This window comes from Abramis brama (assembly GCF_963993115.1).
Source record: "Abramis brama genome assembly, chromosome: 9".
In the NCBI taxonomy this organism is placed as follows: Eukaryota; Metazoa; Chordata; class Actinopteri; order Cypriniformes; family Leuciscidae; genus Abramis; species Abramis brama.
Genome location: NC_139971.1, coordinates 28,051,126 through 28,076,700, shown reverse-complemented (window position 1 = coordinate 28,076,700; position 25,575 = coordinate 28,051,126). Strand labels below are relative to the sequence as shown.

At 36.8% G+C, this 25,575-nt stretch overlaps 3 protein-coding genes across 4 annotated transcripts; 2 read left to right on the top strand and 1 right to left on the bottom strand.

Moving 5' to 3' along the window:
- The first annotated feature begins 810 nt into the window (after positions 1–810).
- On the top strand, positions 811–8,896 carry bend7 (BEN domain containing 7). The gene is made up of 10 exons (XM_084124862.1): positions 811–1,116; positions 2,529–2,597; positions 2,664–2,939; positions 4,240–4,371; positions 4,451–4,740; positions 5,579–5,804; positions 7,030–7,143; positions 7,351–7,392; positions 7,640–7,678; positions 7,758–8,896. Exons 1-10 carry the CDS (start codon positions 1,053–1,055, stop codon positions 7,805–7,807), a joined length of 1,302 nt encoding a protein of 433 aa, XP_083980988.1. The 5' UTR covers positions 811–1,052; the 3' UTR covers positions 7,808–8,896.
- Positions 8,897–9,532: 636 nt separating this feature from the next.
- sephs1 (selenophosphate synthetase 1) lies at positions 9,533–15,724 on the top strand. Of its 2 annotated transcripts, none has more exons than XM_084124784.1 (9): positions 9,533–9,632; positions 11,044–11,308; positions 11,886–11,989; positions 12,077–12,184; positions 12,978–13,132; positions 13,239–13,329; positions 13,411–13,510; positions 13,591–13,803; positions 14,708–15,724. In XM_084124784.1, exons 2-9 carry the CDS (start codon positions 11,116–11,118, stop codon positions 14,920–14,922), a joined length of 1,179 nt encoding a protein of 392 aa, XP_083980910.1. In that variant the 5' UTR covers positions 9,533–9,632; positions 11,044–11,115; the 3' UTR covers positions 14,923–15,724. The 2 variants fall into 2 exon arrangements, with proteins under 2 accessions (XP_083980910.1, XP_083980909.1); XM_084124783.1 differs by having other exon boundaries at positions 9,617–9,764.
- On the bottom strand, positions 15,602–25,303 carry cpt1b (carnitine palmitoyltransferase 1B (muscle)). Its single transcript, XM_084124779.1, has 20 exons — positions 25,201–25,303; positions 25,127–25,163; positions 23,863–24,024; positions 23,617–23,756; positions 23,006–23,177; positions 22,823–22,924; positions 22,419–22,556; positions 22,232–22,309; positions 21,229–21,336; positions 21,030–21,114; positions 20,710–20,905; positions 20,293–20,478; positions 19,605–19,710; positions 19,394–19,510; positions 19,070–19,234; positions 18,840–18,974; positions 18,188–18,340; positions 17,989–18,102; positions 17,796–17,888; positions 15,602–16,206 (listed from the first exon to the last, which is right to left on the bottom strand). The coding sequence occupies exons 3-20, from the start codon at positions 24,001–24,003 to the stop codon at positions 16,123–16,125; spliced, it is 2,313 nt and encodes a 770-aa protein (XP_083980905.1). The 5' UTR covers positions 24,004–24,024; positions 25,127–25,163; positions 25,201–25,303; the 3' UTR covers positions 15,602–16,122.
- Positions 25,304–25,575: the final 272 nt, after the last annotated feature.

The following is a 25,575-nucleotide window of genomic DNA, read 5'->3' as shown; positions in this document are numbered from 1 at the left end:
TTTGTATCTTTTTTTAAAACCTTCTGAATAAAATCTGTGGAGAAGCAGACTTCTTCTTTTAATATATTAAACATATCTACCTTGTATAGTAGGCCTTTATCAGTTGCATGAAACATTGATCCAGAGCATTTTCAAATTGTACACTAAATGTTGAATATGGTGTGTGTGTGTGTGTGTGTGTTTTACTTATATTGCTCGTTAATTAAACAACAGTTGTTCACTACATTATTTTATGATGATGTTCCAGGTTTATTTTAAATCGATACATTTTAGGCTCATTTTATTTATTTAAATATATTATATAAATTAAAAAAAATCATATCTTAGTATTTTTTCTTTTTAATTTCCCCTATTCCCTTTTCACTAATCTCTCATTTATTATAAGCATAAAAAATACAACATAAAAAAAAGAAAAAAGTTTACTCTAATTTGCTGCCTTTCATTTTTAAGTATAATCATCTTGGATATTTAAGTCATTTCGACTAAAATTACATTAACCCGAATTTTAAAAAAAATAGTTGAATCTTGTTTTTTTTAACTCATTTTGATGAGTTAAAACAATATAAAAACATAATGTCATAACTTTTTGGTCATGTATTTTTTTACAGTGTATTTCAACGCATTGTCCTTTTGTGGGAGTAGTCACAGCCTGCCAAAACTCAAAGTTTCTTCTACTCTTGACAACAGAACTCATTTTCCTCCAGTCTGTCTGATGTTAATCTGGACCCTCGTATTTGCGCCCTACAAATATTAGCGACCATCAGGTGGCGCAAAGGAATAGACGTGACGAATTCTGAAAGAATTAAGAGGTTTATTTATTTACATCATAAACGAGCAGCCCCGCAGGAGAATGTAAACGCGTCCTGTCCATCATCCTCCTCCTCCTCACCACCACCATTCATCATCATCGGTCCACAGAGACGCGCGATTATTATTAAAGCTCATTCGCTTCACTCTTCATCAGCTGGACTTAATGAGTTTGTCAGTGATTAAAGAGCCTGTGTGCTGATGAACTGGGCTGGATTCTGCCTCTTCACCGCTCTGCCCTTAAAATGGAGTTTGTGGAGAGGAAGCGGAGCAGGAAATCTCAGAGCTTTAAACTGGTGAATGATGCAGGTAAGCGGACATTCAGTCCTGGAAGATGACAGCAGACAATAGAGCACATCGGAGGCGTTACGTCAGCACTCTGGAATGCACCTGAGAGACAATGTATCATTCCCTCATTGTCCTCGCATCGTCACAATGTCAGACGCTTCGTTTGGATTCTTCGTTAGATTTAATCGCGTGTTTTTCAGCAGCGCTCATAGTAAATTATTTGTATCTTCTGATGCGTTTAGTTTGTCCATGTGCTCTTCTTCAGGTGTGATAGAATAGAATAAAGGTCTGTTTGCTGCATGCGTGAATGTGATGATGGTGTGGATGAAGATGTTCACAGTCACGCAGCCTACAGGTGGTCCTGCAGCATCACTTCATCACATCTGCACCGCACATACGTCACGCATACAGCTGCTGTTGAGAGTGACATCACAGCAAGGGGTGCATGGCATGTCAATCAACGTGCTGCTGTACTTAATCTAAAACTATATTTGTTTTAATCCTACATGCAGTTTTTAACAACTAATTCAGACAGCCTGTATGCAATAGTCTATTTTTATTTTTGTATTATTTAAATTAATTTACTGTAGGACTTTTAAAAAATATGCTGAAACACACGGTCTGTCACATTGAATTTATTGGTTTTATGTTTAATGTCCTAGAGACCTCAATGTTTTATGTGAATGCTTTTATTTTCCCTTATTTATTTAAAAAAGTTATTCTCTCTGTTCTAATCAAAACTCAGCCTCATGCACTTTCAAAAATGTGTATATGGCTGGAAAAAAAAGAAAGAAAAAAAAGAAAACCACCCAAAATGATTTGTGATATAAAATGGATATGAATATTATTCATCTATGGTATATAATTTATTATATTCATTATGTGATGTTTATACTCTTTATACTTCATGGGAGACAGATAAATACACAATAATAATGATTAAAATTAAAATTAGAAATTGGAAAGAGTGCAGTTATACAGTGTGTACCAGCCAGATCGTTTAATTATTCATGTCAATTTTCATTGCATTTTTATATCATTCATTTCATGTATATTTATGCATATCTGTTATGTATAGCTGTGGACCCCAAACACAAGTAATGTAACATTTTGGACATTATTTTAATGTGACATTTTTTTTATTAGTTCTTATAAGAATAAGAAAGGTTTCTCATGAAACATGACATGTTTGGCATGATCTTAGATAGATAGAACAAAAGGCCTAGATAGATGGATGGATGGATGGATAGATAGATAGATAGATAGATAGATAGATAGATAGATAGATAGATAGATAGATAGATAGATAGATAGATAGATAGATAGATAGATAGATAGATCATACTTTTCTTGTATTTCCCTCAGCTTTTCTGTTTTTCTCCAATCTCTTATAATAAAAGACTAAAACAAAAACTCTTCTGTGATTCGTTTAGATTTTAGCCATGAAATGGATGATGTAGACCAGAATGACACCGAAGGAGAAGCAGCTTCTGAGAGTGAAGGTATACTATGGTTCATCACACACTTCATGACATGTACAGGCTCTCTGTGTTAACTGTGTCTCTCAGTCTGGTTAGGTGACGAAGGGATGGAGATAAAGAAACAGATAACAGGCATGATGCGCTTGCTGAGTGACAAGACAGGACGAGTGTACCAGCGAGTTGGACGAGAGGGAGAGACCCTGAAACAAGAGCCACAGGAAGAGGCTCTCAGCCTGCCCGTGGCACAGAGCCCGGCTCCTGAACATCTCCAGGACGGCTGGAGCTCAGTCCTGCCTCTGGCTCACGGCCAGTACGGCACACGCTCCAAAACCCAGAGGATGCTCAACCACTTGAAAACTAATGGTGAGTCTCTAAGTAATGCAGAGGTTTTGTAATCTTCAGAGGATTTGTTAAGTGAGAAAAATCTATATCAAATGCAAAACAGAGCCATGTTTAGGTATGTATATTACACTATGATGGTATTTGTATGGCCCCAAAAAGTATTTGGACATTTAAGTCACACTTAAAAATGTACACTGTAAAAAATTATATGATCAATAAGTTATGACAACATATGTTTTTGCATTGCTTTAACTCATCACTATAAATTGGGCCATTTTATTTGAACTTTTTTTTATACAAGTTATACAAGATTCAACAAATTTTAAATTTTGTTCAAAAATGAAATTTGTCAGTTTAATGTAATTTAAGTTGAAATTACTTAAACAAGTTGATTGTATTAAAAAAAAAACAAGGCAGCATTTTTTTTTTTACAGTGTATGAATTTCATTGCATTAGATGACAAATGATAAAAAAGTGCCATTTATTTTTAAGAAATATAGCACAAGCACATTTTCAGGAAAACTTTTCACAAAAAAAGAAGTTTACATTTACATGCATTTAGCATTTTTATCCAAAGTGACTTACATTGCATTTGAGCTAAACATTTTATTAGTTTAGGCATTAAAAACAGTGCATTACCAGGTAAGACAATCAATATATTGTTCAAAATTAAGAAAAAAGTATACTTTGTGAATGTCAAGGATTAATATAATAACCTACACCTGTGGTTACTTTATGTAGAAAACTGAAGTTGGCATTATTTGGTTGCTCATGCTACTAGGACATTTCATAATCTAATTCAATAACATTGAAACATTACTGAATATGATTAATTTTATAATGATATATTTGATTTGATTTTAGTACATTTTATTTTTTAGTGCATTTTATTTTTGTACATTTTATTGTATTTTTGTATTTATCATTTTCCAGATTTTGCCACTACCACACCACTTCTCTTAACCTCTATAGTTATTGCAATTTATCTTGAGTTTGAAGGGCTTCACATAGGAAAACATAGGAAGATATTACATGAACCCCCTTTGAGATTTTTTCCAGGGGAAGTTGTATTATGTGACTGTTGGCTGCAGAAAGATGTACTGTCTGGCACCGCAGCAGCAACTGTCTAGACAGCTTTGGATAACACAGCAAACACGTAATGTCTTTCTTCTGTACACACAAAAAGAAACAATAACTCTCTCACTGTCAATCTGGAGTCAGAGAGTCAGGTGGCTTTTGTGCCGGGTGCTTGGAGCCTCTGGGTGTGAAACATCATCAGTGATGGGCGTTGTGTTGACGATGCATCTGTGTTCTGATTCAGACACGGCCTTGCCCCCTGCGCCTGCTGCCATGGCAACTGAGCCCAGCTGCTGTATGTGTAACTGCAAGAGCACCCTGCAGGCCATTCTGCTGGAGTTGCGTACCATGAGGAAACTAATCCAAACTCAGAGAGGTAAATCATACATAACTACCCCTAAACTCACCTGAACGCACGTACAGCCGCATTTACCCGTGTTCTGCTGTACTCTCAGGGACCCAGGACAAGCAGGTCTCCCAGGTCTCACTTTCCTCGTCCCGAGCCTCTATCTCCAGGAGGAGGACTCGAAAGAGGAGGCCAGGTCACAGAGTGACACTTCTGACCGCGGCCACTAAAAAAAGCACACATCTGTCTCCACCTGCTGAGCTCGATACTGTTACTGAGATTAATCAGTCCAGAGAGGACACACCCTCCACAGTGGCAACATTTATCCCAGATCCCATTCCCAGTGTGAAGACACCTCCCTCTCACTACAGCGTCACCAGAGGCCAATGCACCACAGAGGTACACCGCTGTGAATGTGTGTGGGAGTGAATACATTTTTTGTACCCAGGGATTGGTGAATTGTGAAAAATTGTTTGTCATCAAAAGTTACTTTTTTAAATATAATGTAATATAATATAACATAATATAATATAATATTTGTGCATCCATGTTTCCTTTCCTCGCGTCTTAGCTCCACAACCTTACACACTTAACAACTGTAAAGCCGATTATGAATGTAATTTGATACTTAGGACTGATCATGCCCAAACACGCTGAGTCGCGTTCAGTCGGTGTTCACAGTCGGTGTTTAAAATCTGCTCCAGTTGTTGGAAACAGTCTGTAAGTGTGTTCAGTTCAGTCTTAGAATGTTTCAGCTAGTTGTTAAGTGTGTCACTGGCATTATGATGTGAAGGAAGGATACACCTGTGTAATCTTGCTCATGATACCTCAGGAAGCTTTCCTTGTTCCTCATTCCTCTTCTTAGAATTAACCCTGGCATGTTTCAGAAGCACCAGTTAGCCAGTTTTATTTACTTGCCAACCCACATTTTTACTCTTGGCAAGTTATTTGTTTTGGACCATGTTTGCACCCATCAGATTATGGCCATGTCTTTCTTTCTAAACAGAATGAGTAAGTGCTATAAAACAAATGAAGGGATGAGTGCATAAGTACAGTTTCACAACTCTTTAGGCTTTGTGTTCGTACTGACAACTGTGTATATGAGTATAATGAGTAATGTCATTTTTTTTCTGTGTATATATCTTCTATTTTTGTCTCATCCAACTAAAGGTGACTGTGTATTAATGAGTGTGTAATAATGACTTTTATTAATATCTCGCCCGTCTGTCTCTCCCAGCCGGAGGTACAGTTGGCCGAGGATTATGACATATTTATTCCTAAAGCACAGTTGGACTCTATCTTACTGAACTACACACGCTCTGGCAGCCTGCTCTTCAGGAAACTGGTGTGTGCGTTCTTTGATGATACAATTCTGGCGAATTCACTGCCCAACGGCAAGAGGAAGAGAGGTCTGAATGACACCAGGAAAGGACTTGATCAAAACATAGTTGGAGCCATTAAAGGTGTGTGAAAATAAATAAACCAGACCTGAACTTACTCAACATCAATGTAGAGAACATTATGATGAATCTATACAGTAGCTCTAAAAAAACATATTTGGACACTTAAAAATGTCATTGCATTAGATAATCAAATATTAAACCATGTGGTGCACACATGCAAAACATTTCACAGGAAAACTTTTGTATATATATATATATATATATATATATATATATATATATATGTATATGTGTATTTATATATATGTACACCTTGCTAGTACTTTTGCCTTCAGAACTGCCTTAATTATTTGTGGCATTGATTTAACAAGGTGAAACATTCCTTAGAGATTTTGGTCTATATTGACATGATATAGATTTGTCAGCTGCACATCCATGATGCGAATCTCCCGTTCCATCACATTCCCAAGGTGCTCTATTGGATTGAGATCTGGTGACTGTGGAGGCCATTTGAGTATAGTGAACTCATTGTCATGTTCAAGAAACCAGTTTGAGATGATTTGAACTTTGTGACATGGAGCGTTATCCTGCTAGAATAGCCATCAGAAGATGTGTACACTGTGGTCATGAAGGGATGGACATGGTCAGCAATAATACTTAGGTAGGCTGTGGTTCAATTGGTAGTAATGGGCCCAAAGTGTGCCAAAAAAATATCCCCCACAACACCAGCACCAGCCTGAACCGCTTATTCAAGGCAGGATGGATCCATGTTTTCATGCCGTTTATGCCTAATTCTTACCCTACCATCTGAATGTCACAGTAGAAATTGAGACTCATCAGACCAGGCAACGTTTTTCCAATTTTCGATTGTCCAGTTTTGGTGAGCCTGTGTGAATTGTAGCCTCAGTTTCCTGTTCTTAGCTGACAGGAGTGACACCAGTGTGTCTTCTGCTGCTGTAGCTCCTCTGCTTCAAGGTTCAAAGTGTTGTGCGTTCAGAGATGCTCTTTTGCAGACCTCGGTTGTAACGCATGACTTTCAGTTACTGTTGACTTTCTATCAGCTCAGCAGTTTGTTTTGACCATGTCTACATTAATGTTTTTGCCACGTGATTGGCTGAATAGATATTTGCATTAACGAGCGGTTGAACAGGTGTACCTAATAAAGTGGCCTATGAGTGTATGTGTATGTATGTATGTATGTATGTATGTATGAATGTATGTATATGTAAATAAAATATATATAATGTTTTTAATCTGTATTTTGTTTCTGTGTGTATGAATCTAGTGTTCACAGAAAAGTATTGCACTGCCAATGGAATTGAGAAGCTTCCCGGCCCTAGAGACTGGGTCCAGATTCTGCAAGACCAGATTAAACTTGCCCGTCGACGCTTAAAAAGAGGTGAGAACATGAGAAAGAGAAATAGATGGCATGAGACATTAAACAGACAGGGCAAGGGAAAAAGGAAGAGCGAGAGCAATGCTGTTGTAACAATGCTGCTGCTTCATGATTGATGTTTGCTAGTTGAGTCCTAATAATTAATTGATCATTAAAAAGTGAATTTATCAAATGGTATCATTTATTTGATTTATTTTTAATGATTTGCAGCAGAGACAACCTCAGACAGTAGTGATATTCAGCACAAAACAGGTACTCAGACACATTGACCCAAACCCACACACACTGCATGACTGAAAGCGCTTCAGATTGATAAGTGTCCTTCACCTCACAATATCCCAGCATTCTTTGCAATACCAAATGATTTATTATACTGGTTATGTCCATGAGTTAAAGATAACAACTTTTCTTAAATAACTTTAGGGGAAAAAAATCCATTGGAATACTATTCCCACTAGTATTGTGTCATCTTTATTCCTTTTTGTATGTTATTTTTCAGAGAAAACTGTTGATAAGGTGGAAACTGTGATGCAAAATGGTACGGCAATGCACACCTTTAACATCTCACTCTCCAAAAGTGCCATTGTTCTTAAGTAACACTTTCTTTTGTACCGCAGGTGCTGTTTATGAGAGAACAGAATGTCTAGTTGCTATGGACACTGCCTGAGAAGAGATTGTTTTCAACAAAATGCAATCTCCGACCCCCACAAAGGAGTCATTTTTAATAGTTTTGTCCATATAGACTGTAGCATGTGTCGACAGATATGGCTTTGAAATTCTCATGGTCAGCTGTAAAAGACAGAATGTTTGTGTGGAAAGAAAGGGCAACATTTGGCTGATCAGTAGGACCCCTCCTGACAACTACGGACACACTTTTGTAACACAAGTACTCTCACTTGATCATTTTAAAGTGGGTTGTCCCAGATGTCACTAGTTGTATTCAATTAATATATGGAAGTGTTTGTAGTTTTTCAGCTTCATCCAAATGCTTCACCAACAGATATCAGCAGAACTGCTGAAAAAACATGACGGTGCCTTTAATTCACTCTGCCATGCCAAGCAACAAACTGATGTCATTTCACGGTTGTGCTGTTTATTGACACTTTCTGGTGAAATATGTTGCAGTTTCTATATTAATTGTACTTAATGTCACATTTGCTGCACATAGTCTTACTAATGTGTCGTTGGTTATATAATCTGGCAGACTGGTTATGTAGAAATGTAACTGTTTGACTTCCTGTGTAAGAGGATTTAGTGTCTATTGAATGTGTTCAAATGAGTGAATATGAACATCGTCCTGCGTCTGTGTAACAAAGGGTTTTTACCTCACGGTCAAATGCTTGAATAACTATTCATGTTAATATCTGGGTTAAATACTAGTTAAGCTTTTTGGACAGCATCTGTGGCTCGAGTCATGTCTGTTTGTAAAAGCAGTTTTAAATGCACACACAGAAATGCAGTTACATTGCACATTTGCCCCTTAGACGTCCACTGTAAGTGCACAACTGTCACCTTAGACTGATGTTTGCTTTCCTAAACTGAGATATAACTCAAAATGAATGCTGCAGATGCGGTTGAAAACGCTTAAGCGTGACTATTCCTTTAAGCGCACAGATATTATGTCTGTTTCTCTTTTTTAATATGCCTGTTGTAAAAAAAAAATTTTACGCTCAATTTTACGTTTATGGAAAGTTACGTTAATGTGGAAAGTTGTTTGGTCTAAGACGTCAAATAAATACTATGGCTGTGTCCTAAATGGTTGATCTAAACCTGTTTTCAGGTTGTTTTCCCCCACCATACAGTCAAGTGTCCATATTCAAAAATTCATCAAGTTAAATTGTCTGTCACACTGAAGAAACAGAACCACAATGCTTAAAGGACATAAAAAGCATATATTTAAAATGTTTTTAATGCTTTTGTTGCCAGATTCTGCAATCGTATATATATTTATTTCATAAAACTGTGAAGATTAAAATTAGTAGGCTATATTTGCATTTGTGGATGTAGAATTTACAAAAAAAATATTAAATGTCTAATAAAACAATTATCATCATTGAAATTATAGTTTATTTTGTAACCAAAAAGAATACATGTATAAAGCAAAGACAAAAATCTGTAAATACTCATAAAACTGGCAAGACCACAGTAAGTTTAAAGGTACAAACTAATGTGGACATTTTTTGTTGCCGCACTCCGATCTCCTTTAAAGGGGAGGTGATTACGTCACGCGGGAAAGAAGGACCCTTGTAGAACTTAGACTTTTTAATTAAAATATCTCCTCAGAACACTTATTAGCTTGAATTGATGTTCGGGATTAATGTATCATCACCTGAACAGTTAAAATAATCTTGTACACATCAAGAATATGGCACTGTTCGCCAAGAAATAGAGTATTGAATTCAGTGTCAGTCTTTTCAGGCACATTTTCGAGGCGCCCTTTCTGCGCGCGGTGCATTGCGGGAGCGTCGCGTCTCTTGTATCGAGCGAAACCGGTAAGCACAAACTGAACAGCACAATTAAAGGGGAAATGGGGCACGAATATAACTGTGCCATAGTGCATTAAGTGTGAGGAGAGCTATCTAATTTATTCCAGTAGAAGGCATATTCAGCGGAATTTGTGTAAAGTGGGTCAAATAATTTTAATTCTTTATTATTTCTCTGTTGTGCACACTGCAATCATGGCGCGGGCGCTTTAAGGGTTAATTTTTTCCACCGCCGACATTTTTAGAAACATTTCGGCCGGCTTACTTCTGTTATAAGTGTGGATCATCTGACTTTTTAAACGTTTTCTTAGCGTGCATAAGTTATACTGTATATTAGATGCTATGAAATGTGATCGAGCAGCGAGAGGCGTTGCATTGGATCAGCGCGTGCAGCTGTATTAGTGATTCATGAGCGAATTGTTCGGTTGACATGATTCTTTTTTGTAAATGACTCATTCAAGCCGTTTGCAAGCGCCTGTATCATTTATTGTTGATTCTTTAACATCTTTGAATTTCTAAATGTAAACCTATGAAGGCAAAATCTTATTTTCGCTGCTTTAAAGACTATATTGGTAATTATCTAGCTTAAGTAAAAAAAAATAAAGAGTAACAATTCAGCAAACTGATTTTTTTTTAAATATATCTATTTGTTTGCGGAACTAAAGTGTACTATAGGTATTTGTTAGCTGTCTTTACTGTATTAGTTAGTGTCTGAATCGACATTATAAATGTAATATATTTGTTGTGCTAAAAAAAAAGTTGCGCGGAGAACTTTGGGAATTCTTGGGTGATGAATAAAAACGAGTCAAATCATGTTTCCGCTGGTTCAATGAAAATAACTCTTCGAACGAATCGACTCACTAAATGAATCAGTCTTGGATAGAGAGTGCGCGCCACATACATCAGTGCATTTCGAACTATCGGATCCAAGAGATCAACAACAGCATGCATGCACCCATATATCTTTACATAAAAATGCCTCGCATGATCTGATTTTAAAGAACCAATTATTTATCACAGGAAATAAAGTCTAAATAAAGAGCAGAATGTGTTAAGTCCATAAGGTTGAGTGTTTTTTGTTGTTGTTGTTTGTTATGAGCGGGGCTGTTGTTGGACAGTAATTCAGAGGGAGAGAAAAACGTTGCCATGTAAACAAAGGAGGATGGACAGTATATTTCAGCTCAGCAAGAGTTTCAAAAAGAGCTGATGTATTTAAAGGGGAGGATCACCTCAGAGCATCAGTGCAAATACAATTGTACAAAACTGTTGCATTATTTTGTTTCATATTTGGGGTGAAACAGTAAAATGCAATATTTATTATTATCATTAGTTGCATGTTGTTTGCTTGTTTGAATGATCTCTTTTAATGTCTTAATTTTGTATCTTTACACACTTTAATGTTTGTTTCTTTCTTTTTCAGATTGCATTTGCCATAGTTTGAAGGAGGTGTGTAAGCCATTGTGCGTGCCAGTAACGTTTTGTTTTTTTAAACATGTCGGTGCGGGAATCTTTTAACCCAGAGAGTTATGATCTGGACAAGAACTTCAGACTAACACGCTTCACAGAGCTCAAGGGAACAGGTTGCAAAGTCCCTCAAGATGTGCTTCAGAAACTGCTGGAATCCCTGCAGGAAAACCATTATCAAGAAGATGAGCAGTTCCTCGGGGCTGTAATGCCCAGACTTGGTAGACACACACACACACACACACACACACACACATTGTGTTTTCATGATTTGTGGGGACTTTTCATATATAGAATGATTTTTATACTGTACAAACTGTATATGCTATCCCCATACACTAAACCCAACCCCTAAACCTACCCATCACAGAAAGCTTTCTGCATTTTTACATTTTCAAAAAACATCACTTAGTATGATTTATAAGCTGTTTCCCCTTATGGGGACTAAACATGTCCTGACAAGGATTTTGGATATTGCCATCTTTGTGTGGACATTTTGTCCCCATAACGTACAGTTTACCTGGACCACACACGCGTATAGCTAGAAATTATTTTTTTAAAGATATTTTATTAGTCTGGTCAGAGAAAAAAAAATCTTAAAGGAATGGTTCTCAAAAAACATTTGTAATTATTATACTCTTTATTGAGATCTTCATAGTTTCTAAATCTTAAATGACAAAACAGAATTTTCATTTTTGCATGAGCTATTATTTTGTAATTGCGTGAACTTTCAACACTTCTTAAAACTTCAGGAAAATCATTAACCCTGTTTGAAATAACAATGTTTACTTCCAATAGGCATTGGTATGGACACTTGTGTGATTCCGCTGAGACATGGAGGCTTGTCACTTGTGCAGACCACAGATTATATCTACCCCATAGTGGACGATCCATATATGATGGTAATACTCACTTTAAAATAACATTAAAGATGTCATGCATCACAGACTGAAAGTGTGTTTTTCTGTATGAATTCTCTTGTCTTCTAGGGGAGAATTGCTTGTGCCAATGTGCTGAGTGACCTGTACGCCATGGGTGTAACAGAATGCGATAACATGCTGATGCTTCTTGGTGTCAGCAACAAACTCACAGAGAAGGTGAGGCTGAGGAAAAAGCCTTTTGTGTTACTGAGATGTGAAACTGATCTGTAAATGTTCAGGCAGGGTGTAGTTATTTTTTAAGGAATGGTTTGCCTAAAAATACTAACAGTCATCATTTCTCCTGTGAGTAAATTACAGTTTTGGGGTAGATATATTGCAATAACTGTATAATATTTGATAAGAATATTTCTAAGGCCTCTAAATGATCAACAGAATCAAAACTTTGATAAAAACCGGTTGTACATAATCTGTTTACACTTTTTTTTTTTTTTGCATGTAAAAGGTATAGTATAATTTTTTTAGTATAATTCTAAAAACCTGAAACCTGTGAATAACTTTAAGAAAATAGCTTTTACTTTGATAGTAATATTTCAAGATTAACACTTACTACACTGAAGCAGCTTAGGTTTGCTTGATTACCATACTTCATTTTTTTAGAAAAATCATGTTACAAAATATACATTCAGGCTTTTGAGGAACATTTACTTGTACAACTCTTGTCTTAATAATCATCATTGTATTGTATTGCATTATATGATTTGCCCCCCTTTTTTCCTCAAATGTGAGTGCCATATTCTGCTGTATCATACTATATGAGCCATAAAAGCCTGATGTATCATATAAAAAGCCTTTTTTCATTAGTTTATTTTTTAGATTTGGTCTAAAGTTCAATAAACTGTTCTATTTCATAAAAATTAAAATTTTCTGACTATTATTTACAGGATTAATAAATGTGGTTTTTTTCAGAAAGCGATGCAAAACAAAATTCACATGTGTGTGTGTTTTGTAGGAGCGTGATAAGGTCATGCCACTGGTCATCCAGGGGTTTAAGGATGCATCCGAGGAGGCGGGAACCTCCGTTACAGGTGGTCAGACTGTTATAAATCCTTGGATAGTCCTGGGAGGCGTGGCCACAACAGTGTGCCAACCGAATGAGTTCATTATGTAAGTATCTCTAATTTGATGTACTCTAGGAGTTATTGTTACATGCTCAACTAATAGGTCTGTCCATTTCTGTAATTTTGTGCATGTGTGTTAATGCATGTTCTAGGCCAGATAATGCAGTACCAGGGGATGTGCTGGTTCTTACCAAACCACTAGGAACACAAGTGGCGGTCGCAGTGCACCAGTGGCTGGACATTGTGAGTGTTTTAGACATTTTGTAATTTTGTATTATAGCTTGAACAGGGTTTAACTGCTTGCTATCTTTCTTTCTGTCTCAGCCAGAGAAATGGAATAAGATAAAGTTGGTCGTCACTCAGGAGGATGTTGAACTGGCGTATCAGGAGGCCATGTTAAACATGGCTCGACTCAACAGAACAGGTCAGTGCATGTCACATGAGTGCGGCTCATAAGTAAGTTTGCAGCAAACGTTTGACACTTATCTGTTTCTCTCCGTCCAGCTGCCGGGCTGATGCACACCTTCAACGCACATGCAGCGACTGACATCACAGGGTTTGGGATCCTGGGCCACGCTCAGAACCTGGCACGGCAGCAGCGCACAGAGGTGTCTTTCGTCATTCACAACTTGCCAGTTCTTGCCAAAATGGCTGCCGTCAGCAAAGCTTGCGGGAACATGTTCGGCCTTATGCACGGCACCTGCCCAGAGACCTCAGGTATAAGATCTGATCTGCAGTGCACTTTTTTTCCCCTTGTGGCAGGAAAGTGTTCTGAGGTGTCTAAAATTCTGATTTTTTAAAAAGAAAATATGAAGAAAATGTAATAATAATAATAATAATATAATTTAATTACTAATTATATATAAATCATCTGCATTTTAAATATGAAAAAGTAATAATAATAAAAATGGAATCAATTAAATAGATAAAAAACAAATCTAAAATATATTAATAAAAAATAATGTAGAAATTCTAGAAAATTTAGTAATACACTTCTATTCAAAAGTTTGGGGTCAGGGAGATTTTTAAAAAATATTTTTAAAATAAGTCTTATGCTCACCAAGACTGCATTTATTTGATAAAAAAAAAAAAATACAGTAAAAACTAATATTGTGAAATATTATTACAATTTAAAAGAGCCGTTTTTTATTTGAATATATTGGAAAATGTCGTTTATTCCTGTGATGCAAAGCTGAATTTTCAGCATCATTACTCCAGTTTTCAGTGTCACATGATCCTTCAGAAATCATTCTAATATGCTGATTTGGTGCTCAAGAAACATTTCTTATTTTTGCTATTTCAGGAAACCATGATAAAAATTTCAGGATTCATTAATTAATAGAAAGTTCAAAACAACAGCATTTTAAATAGTTGTTTCTTCATGTCATAAACTTTCTTTTTCCTCTCAGAATTATGTTTAAGCTAAAATGGGAAAATGTTTTCAATGTTTATTTCCAAGTTTTCAATATGGTCTCTGATGTTTAGAACCCACTGTATGTTTATTTTTATAACTCCCTGTATTTAAGTCTTCTTAATAAGCTATTATTACATATTTCACTTATTTAACCTTGCAAAAAGCAGCAATCTGAATCTTGCATTTATCTCTCTTATTTTTCTGTAGGAGGTTTGCTGATCTGTCTTCCACGCGAGCAAGCTGCCCGTTTTTGTGCCGAGATCAAATCTCCTAAGTACGGCGAAGGTCACCAGGCGTGGATCATCGGCATTGTAGAGAAAGGCAACCGCACGGCACGCATCATCGACAAACCCCGCATCATCGAAGTCGCGCCGCAGGTGGCCACACAGAATGTCAACACCACCCCAGGAGCCACATCTTAAATCTGAGCGGCCCAAACAGCTAGCGTACTCTAGCCACACCTGAATATATATCAGCGTAATGATATATACAACATCTGCCCACCTTGGCCTTCAGGCAGATTCTACATGGACACGGTTATAAAGCAGAAGAACATTTAACGAAGAAAATTCAATTGCCTTTTTATGTCTATAGTTTTCTGTTACATTAACTGGCCATGCACCTGATTGTGAGGCAGCTTCCAAGTAGAACGTATAATTAATAGTATAATTCTTATCTGATACTGTTGATTACTTCCAAATATCTTCTGCTCGCACATCACCTGCGGTCTCATACATAGCTATGGTGTGTTTTAGCCTTTCCTGTTAGTATGCACAACCCATGCGGTAGTTCACATCATAATCTTTGCCTCGAACAATAGTTAATGAAGCTGCAGTGACGAGGAAGAGCGTGTCCGGGAAGGATTTCTTTTTTTACTTTTGTATTATCCCTCGTGCGTCGGATAAAATAACCCTCCCTCACTGTTCGGTGGAAACATTGTTGGACTGAAGGAATCCAAGGTAATACCTCTCTAATAAATCAAGACCTCGTATTCTGGGAAACGCACCGCTGTCTTTCCTCAAAGAATGTGCTAAACGTTGGAGATGCAGTTTGTATTGTATGATATTTCCTGTTTCACATGAACATCATTAGTTCTGTTCTGTGGTAGAGATGTTTTTATATTCTGTACAAAGGTCATAATTTCTTGCCGTCTCTCATATTCATCATATAAATGCCTTGAAACCCCTCCAATAAATCTCAGATCTTTTTTTAAATTCTTGAAAAGACGTGTATCTGATTGTGTGTGTGCATGTTGGATGGAAAGACCTGGATTTTTTTGTGTACAGCTTTTCTGTTTAATCAAGTGCAGGGTAAATTCAATATTTTAAAAGTAAATATGCACCAATTCACAATATTTACAGTCATTTGCCAAAGACTACACACTAAAATATTTACAATTAAATACAATAAAAATTTGTACAATTATTTTTTCACCCATCATAAATCCCTTCTGCTCTAAAATATCTAGGTGCAGTATTTCACTAAACATGTTCTTGCTATAAATAACTACAATATATTTACAAGTTTATTTCATACTGACGTAACCTAATATTTGCTTGTAGTGATGTTTGTTCAGATTATTGTAAAACTGGTGCTTTCAACTTGGGTCCTGTTTTTAGGAGTCACATCTTCTTCTCTTTTTGGCTGAATAGAGCTCTTATGTCCAGCATGGCCTGTCTGATATTCTGGCCAAAGCGGAACGAGTCCTGAGGACAGGGAGGAGAAGATAAGGAGCAGAAGTCAGAAGTGTGATATAGTGAAAGTAAATCATTCATAATAATGCTTTTTAAAGAATTAGATTTAAAAAATTGCTTGGGTTTAGAAAGACATAAGGTTGAACAAAATACTGAACTTTTTTTATTTTATTTTTTATGAATGTTCAGATAAACTGGATTACTGTAATGTTTTTTTTGTTTTTGTTTTTACCTGTTTGGTCCACATCTGAACTTTTGGTTATTACATTAAGGCCTGTTCACTCAAAAAACTGGAAGTTTTTTCCTAACTTAAAATGATAAATCAAATTCTCAAAATGGCAATCAAATCAAATGCTTAATGCATTATTTTCTCAGTTGATTAAAGGTGCTCTAAGCGATGTCACGCGTTTTTTAGGCCAAAACATTTTTGTCCCATACAGCAAACATCTCCTCACTATCTGCTAGCTGCCTGTCCCCTGAACACACTGTAAAAAACGTGGTCTCTATAGACAGCCCAGGCTCCACAAATAGCAACAAAAACAAACTGTCCCAGCCTGGACCACGAAACATAACAAACAGTGTTCCAGCCAATAACCGACAAGAATGATTTGGGGGTGGGGGTTGGGGGGTTAGTGCGCGTGCACATGAAGGGGTGTGTGAAACTGGGGAGTGGAGGAGAGAGAAGCATGAAGAGGGAAGTTAGCTAGAGGAGAGATGTCCTAACAACGACTAACGTTAAAATTTTATATTCTTGAATTTTGATATGGCCGACACGACCAAAGAGACGACGTTCCGATGAACAAATAACAAAGAATAGGGAAAAGGAGAAGGAACGCGAAGTCCCGAATTTACATCGGAAAAGCGTTCAAAAGGTGGACAGGAGGGCTTCCAATCCAACATTCAGGTGGCTCTATTTTTGCTGGACAGGTGGGTAAATCCAGTTTGTTTTTTCTAAATGGTTCATGACTGTTTCAGGAAGCACGGAAGGGAGGGGGAGGGTCGAGCTAGCCTCCTTTTTGTTTGACAACATCGCTTAGAGCAATTTTTAAACTTTAAGTATAAACTATAACAAAAATTAAATGAAATAGATTTTTTATATATATTTTATTTTCATTATCAATCCAATATAACCCTGTCATAATTTAAAATATATTTCAATGTTCAAATAACAAAGTTAATATTTAAACAATTCCAACTGATGAATCAAATGCTCAAATCGAACAAAATATAACGGGAATTATAAACTGTAGTTTCAAAAAGAGAATAGCAGAGTTCATAACCCAAATATAATGATAACAACAAAGACGAACGATATGGTTGGAATCACTTTTAAAGTGATATTTCTTCTCTTTCTGATACACATTGACAGTCAATCAAAATCCTTCCTATTTTGACGCACGCGCTGCCAGCACGTTAACAGAAACTTGCTTGCACTTACATAAACAAGGTTATCGTCCATTGGTGTGTGGAAGCTAATATTTATTGATATAGTTATGATTCTTGGCGTGAACTGAATAGTGTGTGGCCTTTATGTATCTGTTCTCAAAGTGGTTGTAAAATGAGTTCTGAAATTTTTTTTAAAGAGTTTTAAAATCTCTTACCGTCTCAGGGCTGGAGAACTTGCTGGAAATGTGGAATGTAATGAGATTCTCGCCGACAATGATGTAAGAAACACCATAACCGTCATCAGCAACCTGCATATAAAGAAATGTAAATAAAAACTGGTCAAATAAATGGGTATATTCATTTACTAAACTCGCTGCAAAGACGTGTGCAGTAGGAGGAGACACTCACAGGCCCAAAGCCGCCTCCTGCACCCACATATTTTGGAAACTTCTGAATGTCGATGAGATTGAGCTGCTGTTGAGGGGTCTGACTGGTGGAGAGACGCCAGGGCTCAGACAAAACCTTTCAAAAGAAGGTGTCCTTGAGACTTTAGCTAAGTTAAACAGGTAGGTCATATTTTATGATCATGAAACAGACTTGCACTCACCTGTTTGAGGAAGGGAGATTCTATTCCCATTACTTTGGACACAATGTAGAGGCAGAAGAGATGCCGGTCGATCCCGGCTCCTGTCATTGCCAGACGGTACATATTCTGATGTTTCTCAGCAGCTTCTTTGAAGAGCGCTAACCTCTGCTCATTCTGGTAAACAAGAAAAGGTCAGACATGTTAATAACAATATCATTAGGAAGATTAAAAGATTTTCCAAATCAAAGCTTATATGTGCTGATGTAAAAGTCATTTTTTAAGTTCCACCGGATGTTTCAACAGTGGACTGACAAAGTGTGGATGCAGCATTACCAACACGATCTCATGAAAGTGCGTATCTATACCACAAATTTAATTTCTTGTGCCATTTATACGGCAAAAATGGTTTTCGTGTGCATATGCTACGCACTGTAAACCCCTTGGGGTTGGGGTTGAAAACTGCGTATCATATACACGCAAACACTATTTTTGGCATATAAATGGCACGAGAAATAAAATTTGTGGTATAGATACGCACTTTCATGAGATCAGGCTGGCATGACACAAAAACAAATGTTTTCAGTTATCGAAATGTTAATTTTAACTTTTAAAATGGCCCTGTTACTTACTAAATATGACCCCTGGGTTGGGTCTGTAAATATATTGCTCTCACCGTTTTGCTCTCGTCGTCCATTGCTTTTACAAACGCTGTGGACTCGCAGGTGCATGAGCGAACGGTTTCCGTCCGGCCCTCGCGGAACATGCGTGTCATGGATGATTCATAAGTCAGACAGAATTCACCCTTGTCCTACACCAACAAAAACAAAAATAAACTTCATTAAACGGTTTGTTCACAATATACAGACACATTTTTGCAGAGGGACATATAAGTGTGGCTTGTACCCTGTATTGAGCTAGTTGCAGTGCCAGCTGGATAAAAGCATCCGGACTTGTTCTGCATTTCTTTATCAGGCCCTTTCCAAACTCATTAAATAAGCAGTCGTGGAAATCCACATCGTCAGCAATTCCCTTTGCAATCATGTAAGAACCTTCAATAATCTCCTGGCACTGAGAGAGACAAAAGGAACTTTAATCAGTTATCAATGTAGAAATACAGTTATCAGGATGTACAATAAATCATCTTGCATAAAATTAAAATTTGTTCAATCTATTCATCTTTAAAATGAAAAACCATGTCAAGACCTAAGATGGAAGGGTAATTCATACCGCTTTTGGGATGTCCCACTGTAGTCTGGTAGGGGGCGCCAGGCTTTTGTTGATGTCTCCTTTGCAATGTCCCTCTGCAGTATATCCCAGGTGGAAACAATCTGTGGCTGAAACATACTAAACAGAAAGTTGTAATGGATGTTATTTATTACAGCTGATTAGTGTCATTTAAAAATAAATATATTTAGAATTATTATTATTCTTTGTTTACCTCCCACATATGTCCAATGATAGGGGAGTCCGCCCATGAATGCTCAGTATTGACGCCCATTTTACCGTTCTTGTAGACGATCAAAGTGAAGGATTTATCAAACCACCTGACAGGTGTAAGAAGATAGATCAGTTAATGTACATTTGTATGAGTTTATGTGGTTTGAATGTGTACAGATGTCCTGGTCATGGTCACCACCACTAAGAACTACCTGGTAATGAGACAAAAAAAAGTGTTGCTAGAAAGACAAAGTTCTGTCATGAAACTCTAGATGGCGCAGGCTGATAGGTAACTCAATTTGTTAGCGATTAGCCAAATAGCACAGCTAATTGGTTGCTATTGCATCAGCAGCCAATGAGCTTGCTGCTTAACATATCAAATACTTGGCATTGTTTGCTGATAGCAGTCTGCAAATTGTTTTCAGCAATTGAAATAAAATTAACTATAAACATTAGCCTAGATGAAAAAAGAAAAAAAAAAGAAAAAAAAATTGAAATGTAGTTGGCAACTAACTGAAATAAGTTGAAGTTGAAGTACTAAAATTACTTAAACTAAAGCTAAAATAAAAATAAAAACTGGCCAAATATATGAAATATAAAATATAAACAATGCCAAAAGCACATTACAAAATTACTAAAACTTAAACTAAAAATATATTAAATGATACTGAAATAACACTGGTTTCTACCTGTCATAGCACTTTCCATGAAGTAGAGATTTAGCGTAGAGGTCCAGGGATCTTAAGTTCTCAGGATCATATCCATGCGCCTCATCGTCCAGGGTCAGGAAAAACGCAGCCGTCTCAATGGCCTCCAGAGATGCCCTGTTGACACCCTCCCTGAAGTACTTTAAACGTGCCCTGGCCCAAGGAACCCTGCATGTGTGCGTTAAAGGGGAAGATTTCTATTAAGTTTTTAAAAGATTTCTATCTTTTTTTCCTGTTTTTTTAATTTTCCTCTGTTTTAATTTGATTTACAATAATATTGATGTTCTTAAAATGTTATTATATACTATTATTATTATTTAAATGTTTTTTTATTCTAAAATATTTTTCTTTGAACCATTTGAAAACCCCTGGTTTATTATATTATGAGGTCTTCTTCACCTGTTTCCAGCAGTCAGTGAAGGGAGCTTGAACTCTCCAGGTTGTGGTTCAGATTTGTCATCCAGGATACGTTGAAACTGCAACTCGAGCTCTGAGGGCCAAAGGTGGCGACCACCGTAGTACAACCACACCTTAAAGAAACGGCCTCGATGGTACACCACCAAGTGCTTCCTGTCCTTCAGATGCTGCACAAAATCTGAGCATAAACAAAGGTGGGTGAGAAACCATCATGAGGTGGTTTGAAACAGGCATCCATGAATCTTTACGCCTATCATCTATAGTCAAATGGTATTTAAAACATAAATGAAAAATGTCCTTACCAGTCTCAATGCCAGGGATACGAGTGGTGTTGAACATCCTCTCATACTGAAAAGAGCACATAGGGACAATCCCAAGAGCTCTCAGCTGAGAAGGGAGAACAGCGGGCATGATGGGAACCTTTCTTATATTTATTTTTGCATGTATTCATGCAATGTAGTGGATGGAAAAACTATTTGTATGTGTTGTATGTGTGTGTACCGGGGTAAGTTCTCCTCGCTCCAGTTTCCGGCGATACTGCAGCATGGCATGAACTACATTTCCAGCTCGTGCAGCCTGCCTGTGTGTTGGGATCACATAGAGGAAATCCTGACGGACGGAGAGTGAGAGTAATGGATATAGACAGTTTTATTAAATAAGGCTATAAAAAACAACAAAACTCAACCACAAACAAACAACTTTAATGTGTATAACGTTCCATTTTTTTCATAGTTAGTCAGTAGGTGGTGCCATTGTATTTCATTTAATATGAATTTCAACAGTCGAATGATTAATTTATACTTTAAATTTAGGAAACACTTTATTTCGATTGTACACTTTATACATTCTACTAACTACAAGTAACTTTGCAACTACATGTCAACCAACACTCATTAGTAGACTGTGTTGCTTTAATATCTGCTAACACTTTATTTCAATGGTCCCCAACAGACATTCTACTAAGTAACTTTGCAAGTACGTCAACTTATTCTACTAACATAAACCCTAACACCTAAACCTAACTTAAGTCTACTAATACTCTAATGAGAGTTAGTTGACATGTTGTTACTTATAGTTGGTATAATGTTGGTATAACTGGACCATCAAAATAAAGTGTAACCAAAATGTATAAGTACCTGTTTGAGTTGCTATTTATTTTGTCACCTTAAAAAAAAATCACATGAACTTTTTGTGGGTCTTTTATGTCTTGTATGCTGGTATACTCCTTAAATTTACAAAACAAACTAATACAAATAATACCAATTTCAGTCCAATTAAATGATTATGTCCAATTAAACCCACCTGTGTCTGACTGGTAATAGCATGTAGCAAATCATGCTTCATGGCCTTGATGTAAATGAAAGGTTATTAACTAAAAATAAAGAAATTTGCCTTTTGATATGTACCACCCCAACTTCCTGTTTCATTAGGAAGTAGACCTATGTCAACACAGGAAAGAAAACTGTACTCGTCCAAGCCATTTCAAGGGCGAATTCATACTCACCATCGTGTAAAAATTGCTATTGACCATGATGGGGTCGCGTCCTCTCAGGTAGATATACTCCTCCCACCAGTCACTCACCTGTTAATACACACAATGCCATGTCTCTTAGTTAGCCAGCATTTATAAGAGGGTTTTCCTCTGATTTATAGTCCACTCATGTAGAAGATCTCTATCTTCGTTTACTTACGTAATTTGTGGCCCACCAGTATTTGAGTTTAAGGTGTTTTTGGAATTTGGGGGCAGGGTCCTTTTTGAAGTCATTAGCAACAATCTCCATCTGTTTATATTGATCATCATCCAGAAGAGGTCGAACTGATTCTAGATACTAAAACAATGAAGGAGAACAAATCATATAAAGAAAAATAGGCAAAACAGAGTGCAATGTTTAATTATACACAGAACATGAACAAGTGAAGCTCAAAGAAATCATGTAATATTCCAAAATAATAATATTTGTTTTACTGGTTTAATTTATGCACAATGATGTATATTTTTATTTATTTAAAATAAGCATAAGTTAAAAGTAAAAACCAGCATTAACTCTTGATAACATTATATTTACTAGACTCATGACATCTGATGATATTTTACCCTGCTGATTGTGTCCTCAATGCTCGGTACTGGCAGATGGGGCAGAGATCCCTGAAAGCTGTAGAGCAACGGCCGTCGACCAGACAACAGCTTTACAAGACTCTAAAACAGACCGAATAATTCATAAATCGAACCGCTTTTTAAATTGTACTATACTTAAATTTTATTTCATGAGAGACGCACCAGCCAGACTTTAGTAGAGAAGCTCATTTTGCCATGTGACTCAAAGATCCAGCCATGATAGGACAGGAGAGCTTTCAGGATGTACCGCAGAAGGAAGATGAAGGATAGCCACAGGCCGGTGGCAAACAGGATGGCACTCAACACCATCTGAGTCTGAACGGTCATAAATTCACTACAAGGGAACATATAAAAAATATTTGATATTGTAATTTAACAAATAATATTATTAAAATTGTGAATATTAATGTACATTTTAAGAATATATATATATATATATATATATATATATATATATATATATATATATATATATATATATATTTAATGAATATTCTGTTTTTGTTCAGCCTTATCAGACAACATTCTGTGGAGCAAGATTTGATTTGATTAAATTGTGCATTGGTAAAACACTGCTAATACCAAAATGCTTTCACATCATCAGGAAATGTCATATTCAGAACCAAAAAGATAATTTGCATACCATCTACACAGGGCAAGTATTTCTTTATGACTGTTGCTTTAAGCTGCTTTAGTCATGCGGCATCGATTTATGCATCTGTGTTTATATATAACCATACCTGAAGTTTCCACAAATGTGTTTAGTAAGTTACCTCACTGGCAGAGATGTCTTGATCCTGTCAATCATACCCATGGATGGGTCGATCCTGGCATACATGGTGCTCATTATTGCAATGACCACGATTAGCCAGCTGGAAGGACTGGCGGGGTACACACCTGTGAGAACACCGTTCTACTCGAGACAAAAGAAAAATATAACTTTTATTAGATGGATGGATGGATGGATGGATGGATGGATGGATGGATGGATGGATGGATTGATTGATTGATTGATTTACCTTGAAGCGGATTGCACGCTTCTTCCATGATGTCACTCCAGATATGTAGATGTGTTTGAGCACCTCACGGCTCAACTGTAGGTCGATGCCATCTGGTGTGACGGTAAACTGAAATGCCACCGCCTGATGAGCCTCTGCCATTATACAGGCTTAAAGCACAGCCTGAGGAGCAAGACAGGCCCTATTCAAATATATTTTGCAAACACTGCAATGTTTATGTGCTATTTTAGCTCGGATGGTGTAGTAGTCTAGTGGAAAGATCTGGGCTACTAAGGGAAAGGTTAAGCTAAGGGTGGCCGATGTATTATCACCACTGTGACACTTGACCTCAGGATGTAATGTATTGTAAGTCACTGTGGAAACAAACATATAACTTAATAATAGTTAAAAATAACTTCTTAAACTCATTAAATTATAAATGTATGTCCTTGAGGGCTTGAGGATGAAACCTGGCAGGGGAATTTATGAACTGGATAATTATTAAAATCCATCACCACTGTGCCATTTCACCTCATGTTGCTACAGGGAGAATGTGCCTTTAATAAGTTTCCTGTAAGATTCTGATAAACGACAAAAATGGGTTTATTAGAACCTATAGAAACTTATAAAGGACATGTATCGCTCTGAAGTCACAGAGTTCAGTTATGCTGTGACACTGTCAAGCTTATGTTTCTTTTTCCATGTCATATGACTTCAGCCAGAAGAAGTGGGGCAAAGTTGAATAGTCAGAAATAACATAGTAGGACATCTGAGAGGGCTTCAGTGACACTGGCCAAAACACACGTGACATCTGACGCATGACTGAGTAGATGATGAGATTTTTTTTATAGAATATGCAGCATGTTATATTATAAAAATATATGTTTTGATATTAAATTTGACATAGAACTTTTCAACCAATACTTTGCTATTTTTGTGAACTGTAAATTTTGTCCAACACATAATAGGATAATATAAACAATATGTAAATTTGTAACACAAACATGTTATAACAATAAAAAGCATGTTTAAAAAGGTGTACCTTAGTTAACTTTTAACAGTGCCTAAATATTTACTACATATAAAATATTTATGTTATCACCAAAATAACAAATCATACTGGGAAGTGATCAAATATCTAGTAAAGCTGTAATATTTTATAGAGACAATTAGACAGACTCTGATAGGCCTACAACTACACAAAACTCAGTTTGAGGCATTATCAAACAGAATGATTCAGAGTGTCTCTAAAGTTTTAATAAGAAATATACTGGATTTACATTACCTGCAATGCAATGTGACAGCAAAACAGTGCGAGTCAGATGAGATTCAGTGGACAAAAATCCAATTGTCTCTCAGTAGGGCTGGAATGTCCTCGATGGAAGTCAAATGTTCTTAACTCTTGTGCCCTTCAGTCGAGTCCTCGTGCACTCTGGAAGTCTGTAGCTCAGTGACTAGTTATCTCCTCTTCTACTCAAACTTTCTCCTCGCCCTCCCTCTCTGTTTTCGTTTATTTTGCGAGTTGCCTGTTTTCTGTGAGTGTTTGCTTTCTTCTTGTATGCTCTAGTCTAAACTACCTGTTACATAGTAGCCTGCATAAATGCTCTCTCTAGTTCTGTGTATGTGTAACCGGATCCTCTCAGGCAGAGTTAAACTGGTGGATGTACACTAAGTACACACTATAGGATCAATCTCAGGCCCAAATCTTGTGCAGCTGGAAATATCCCACGGCAG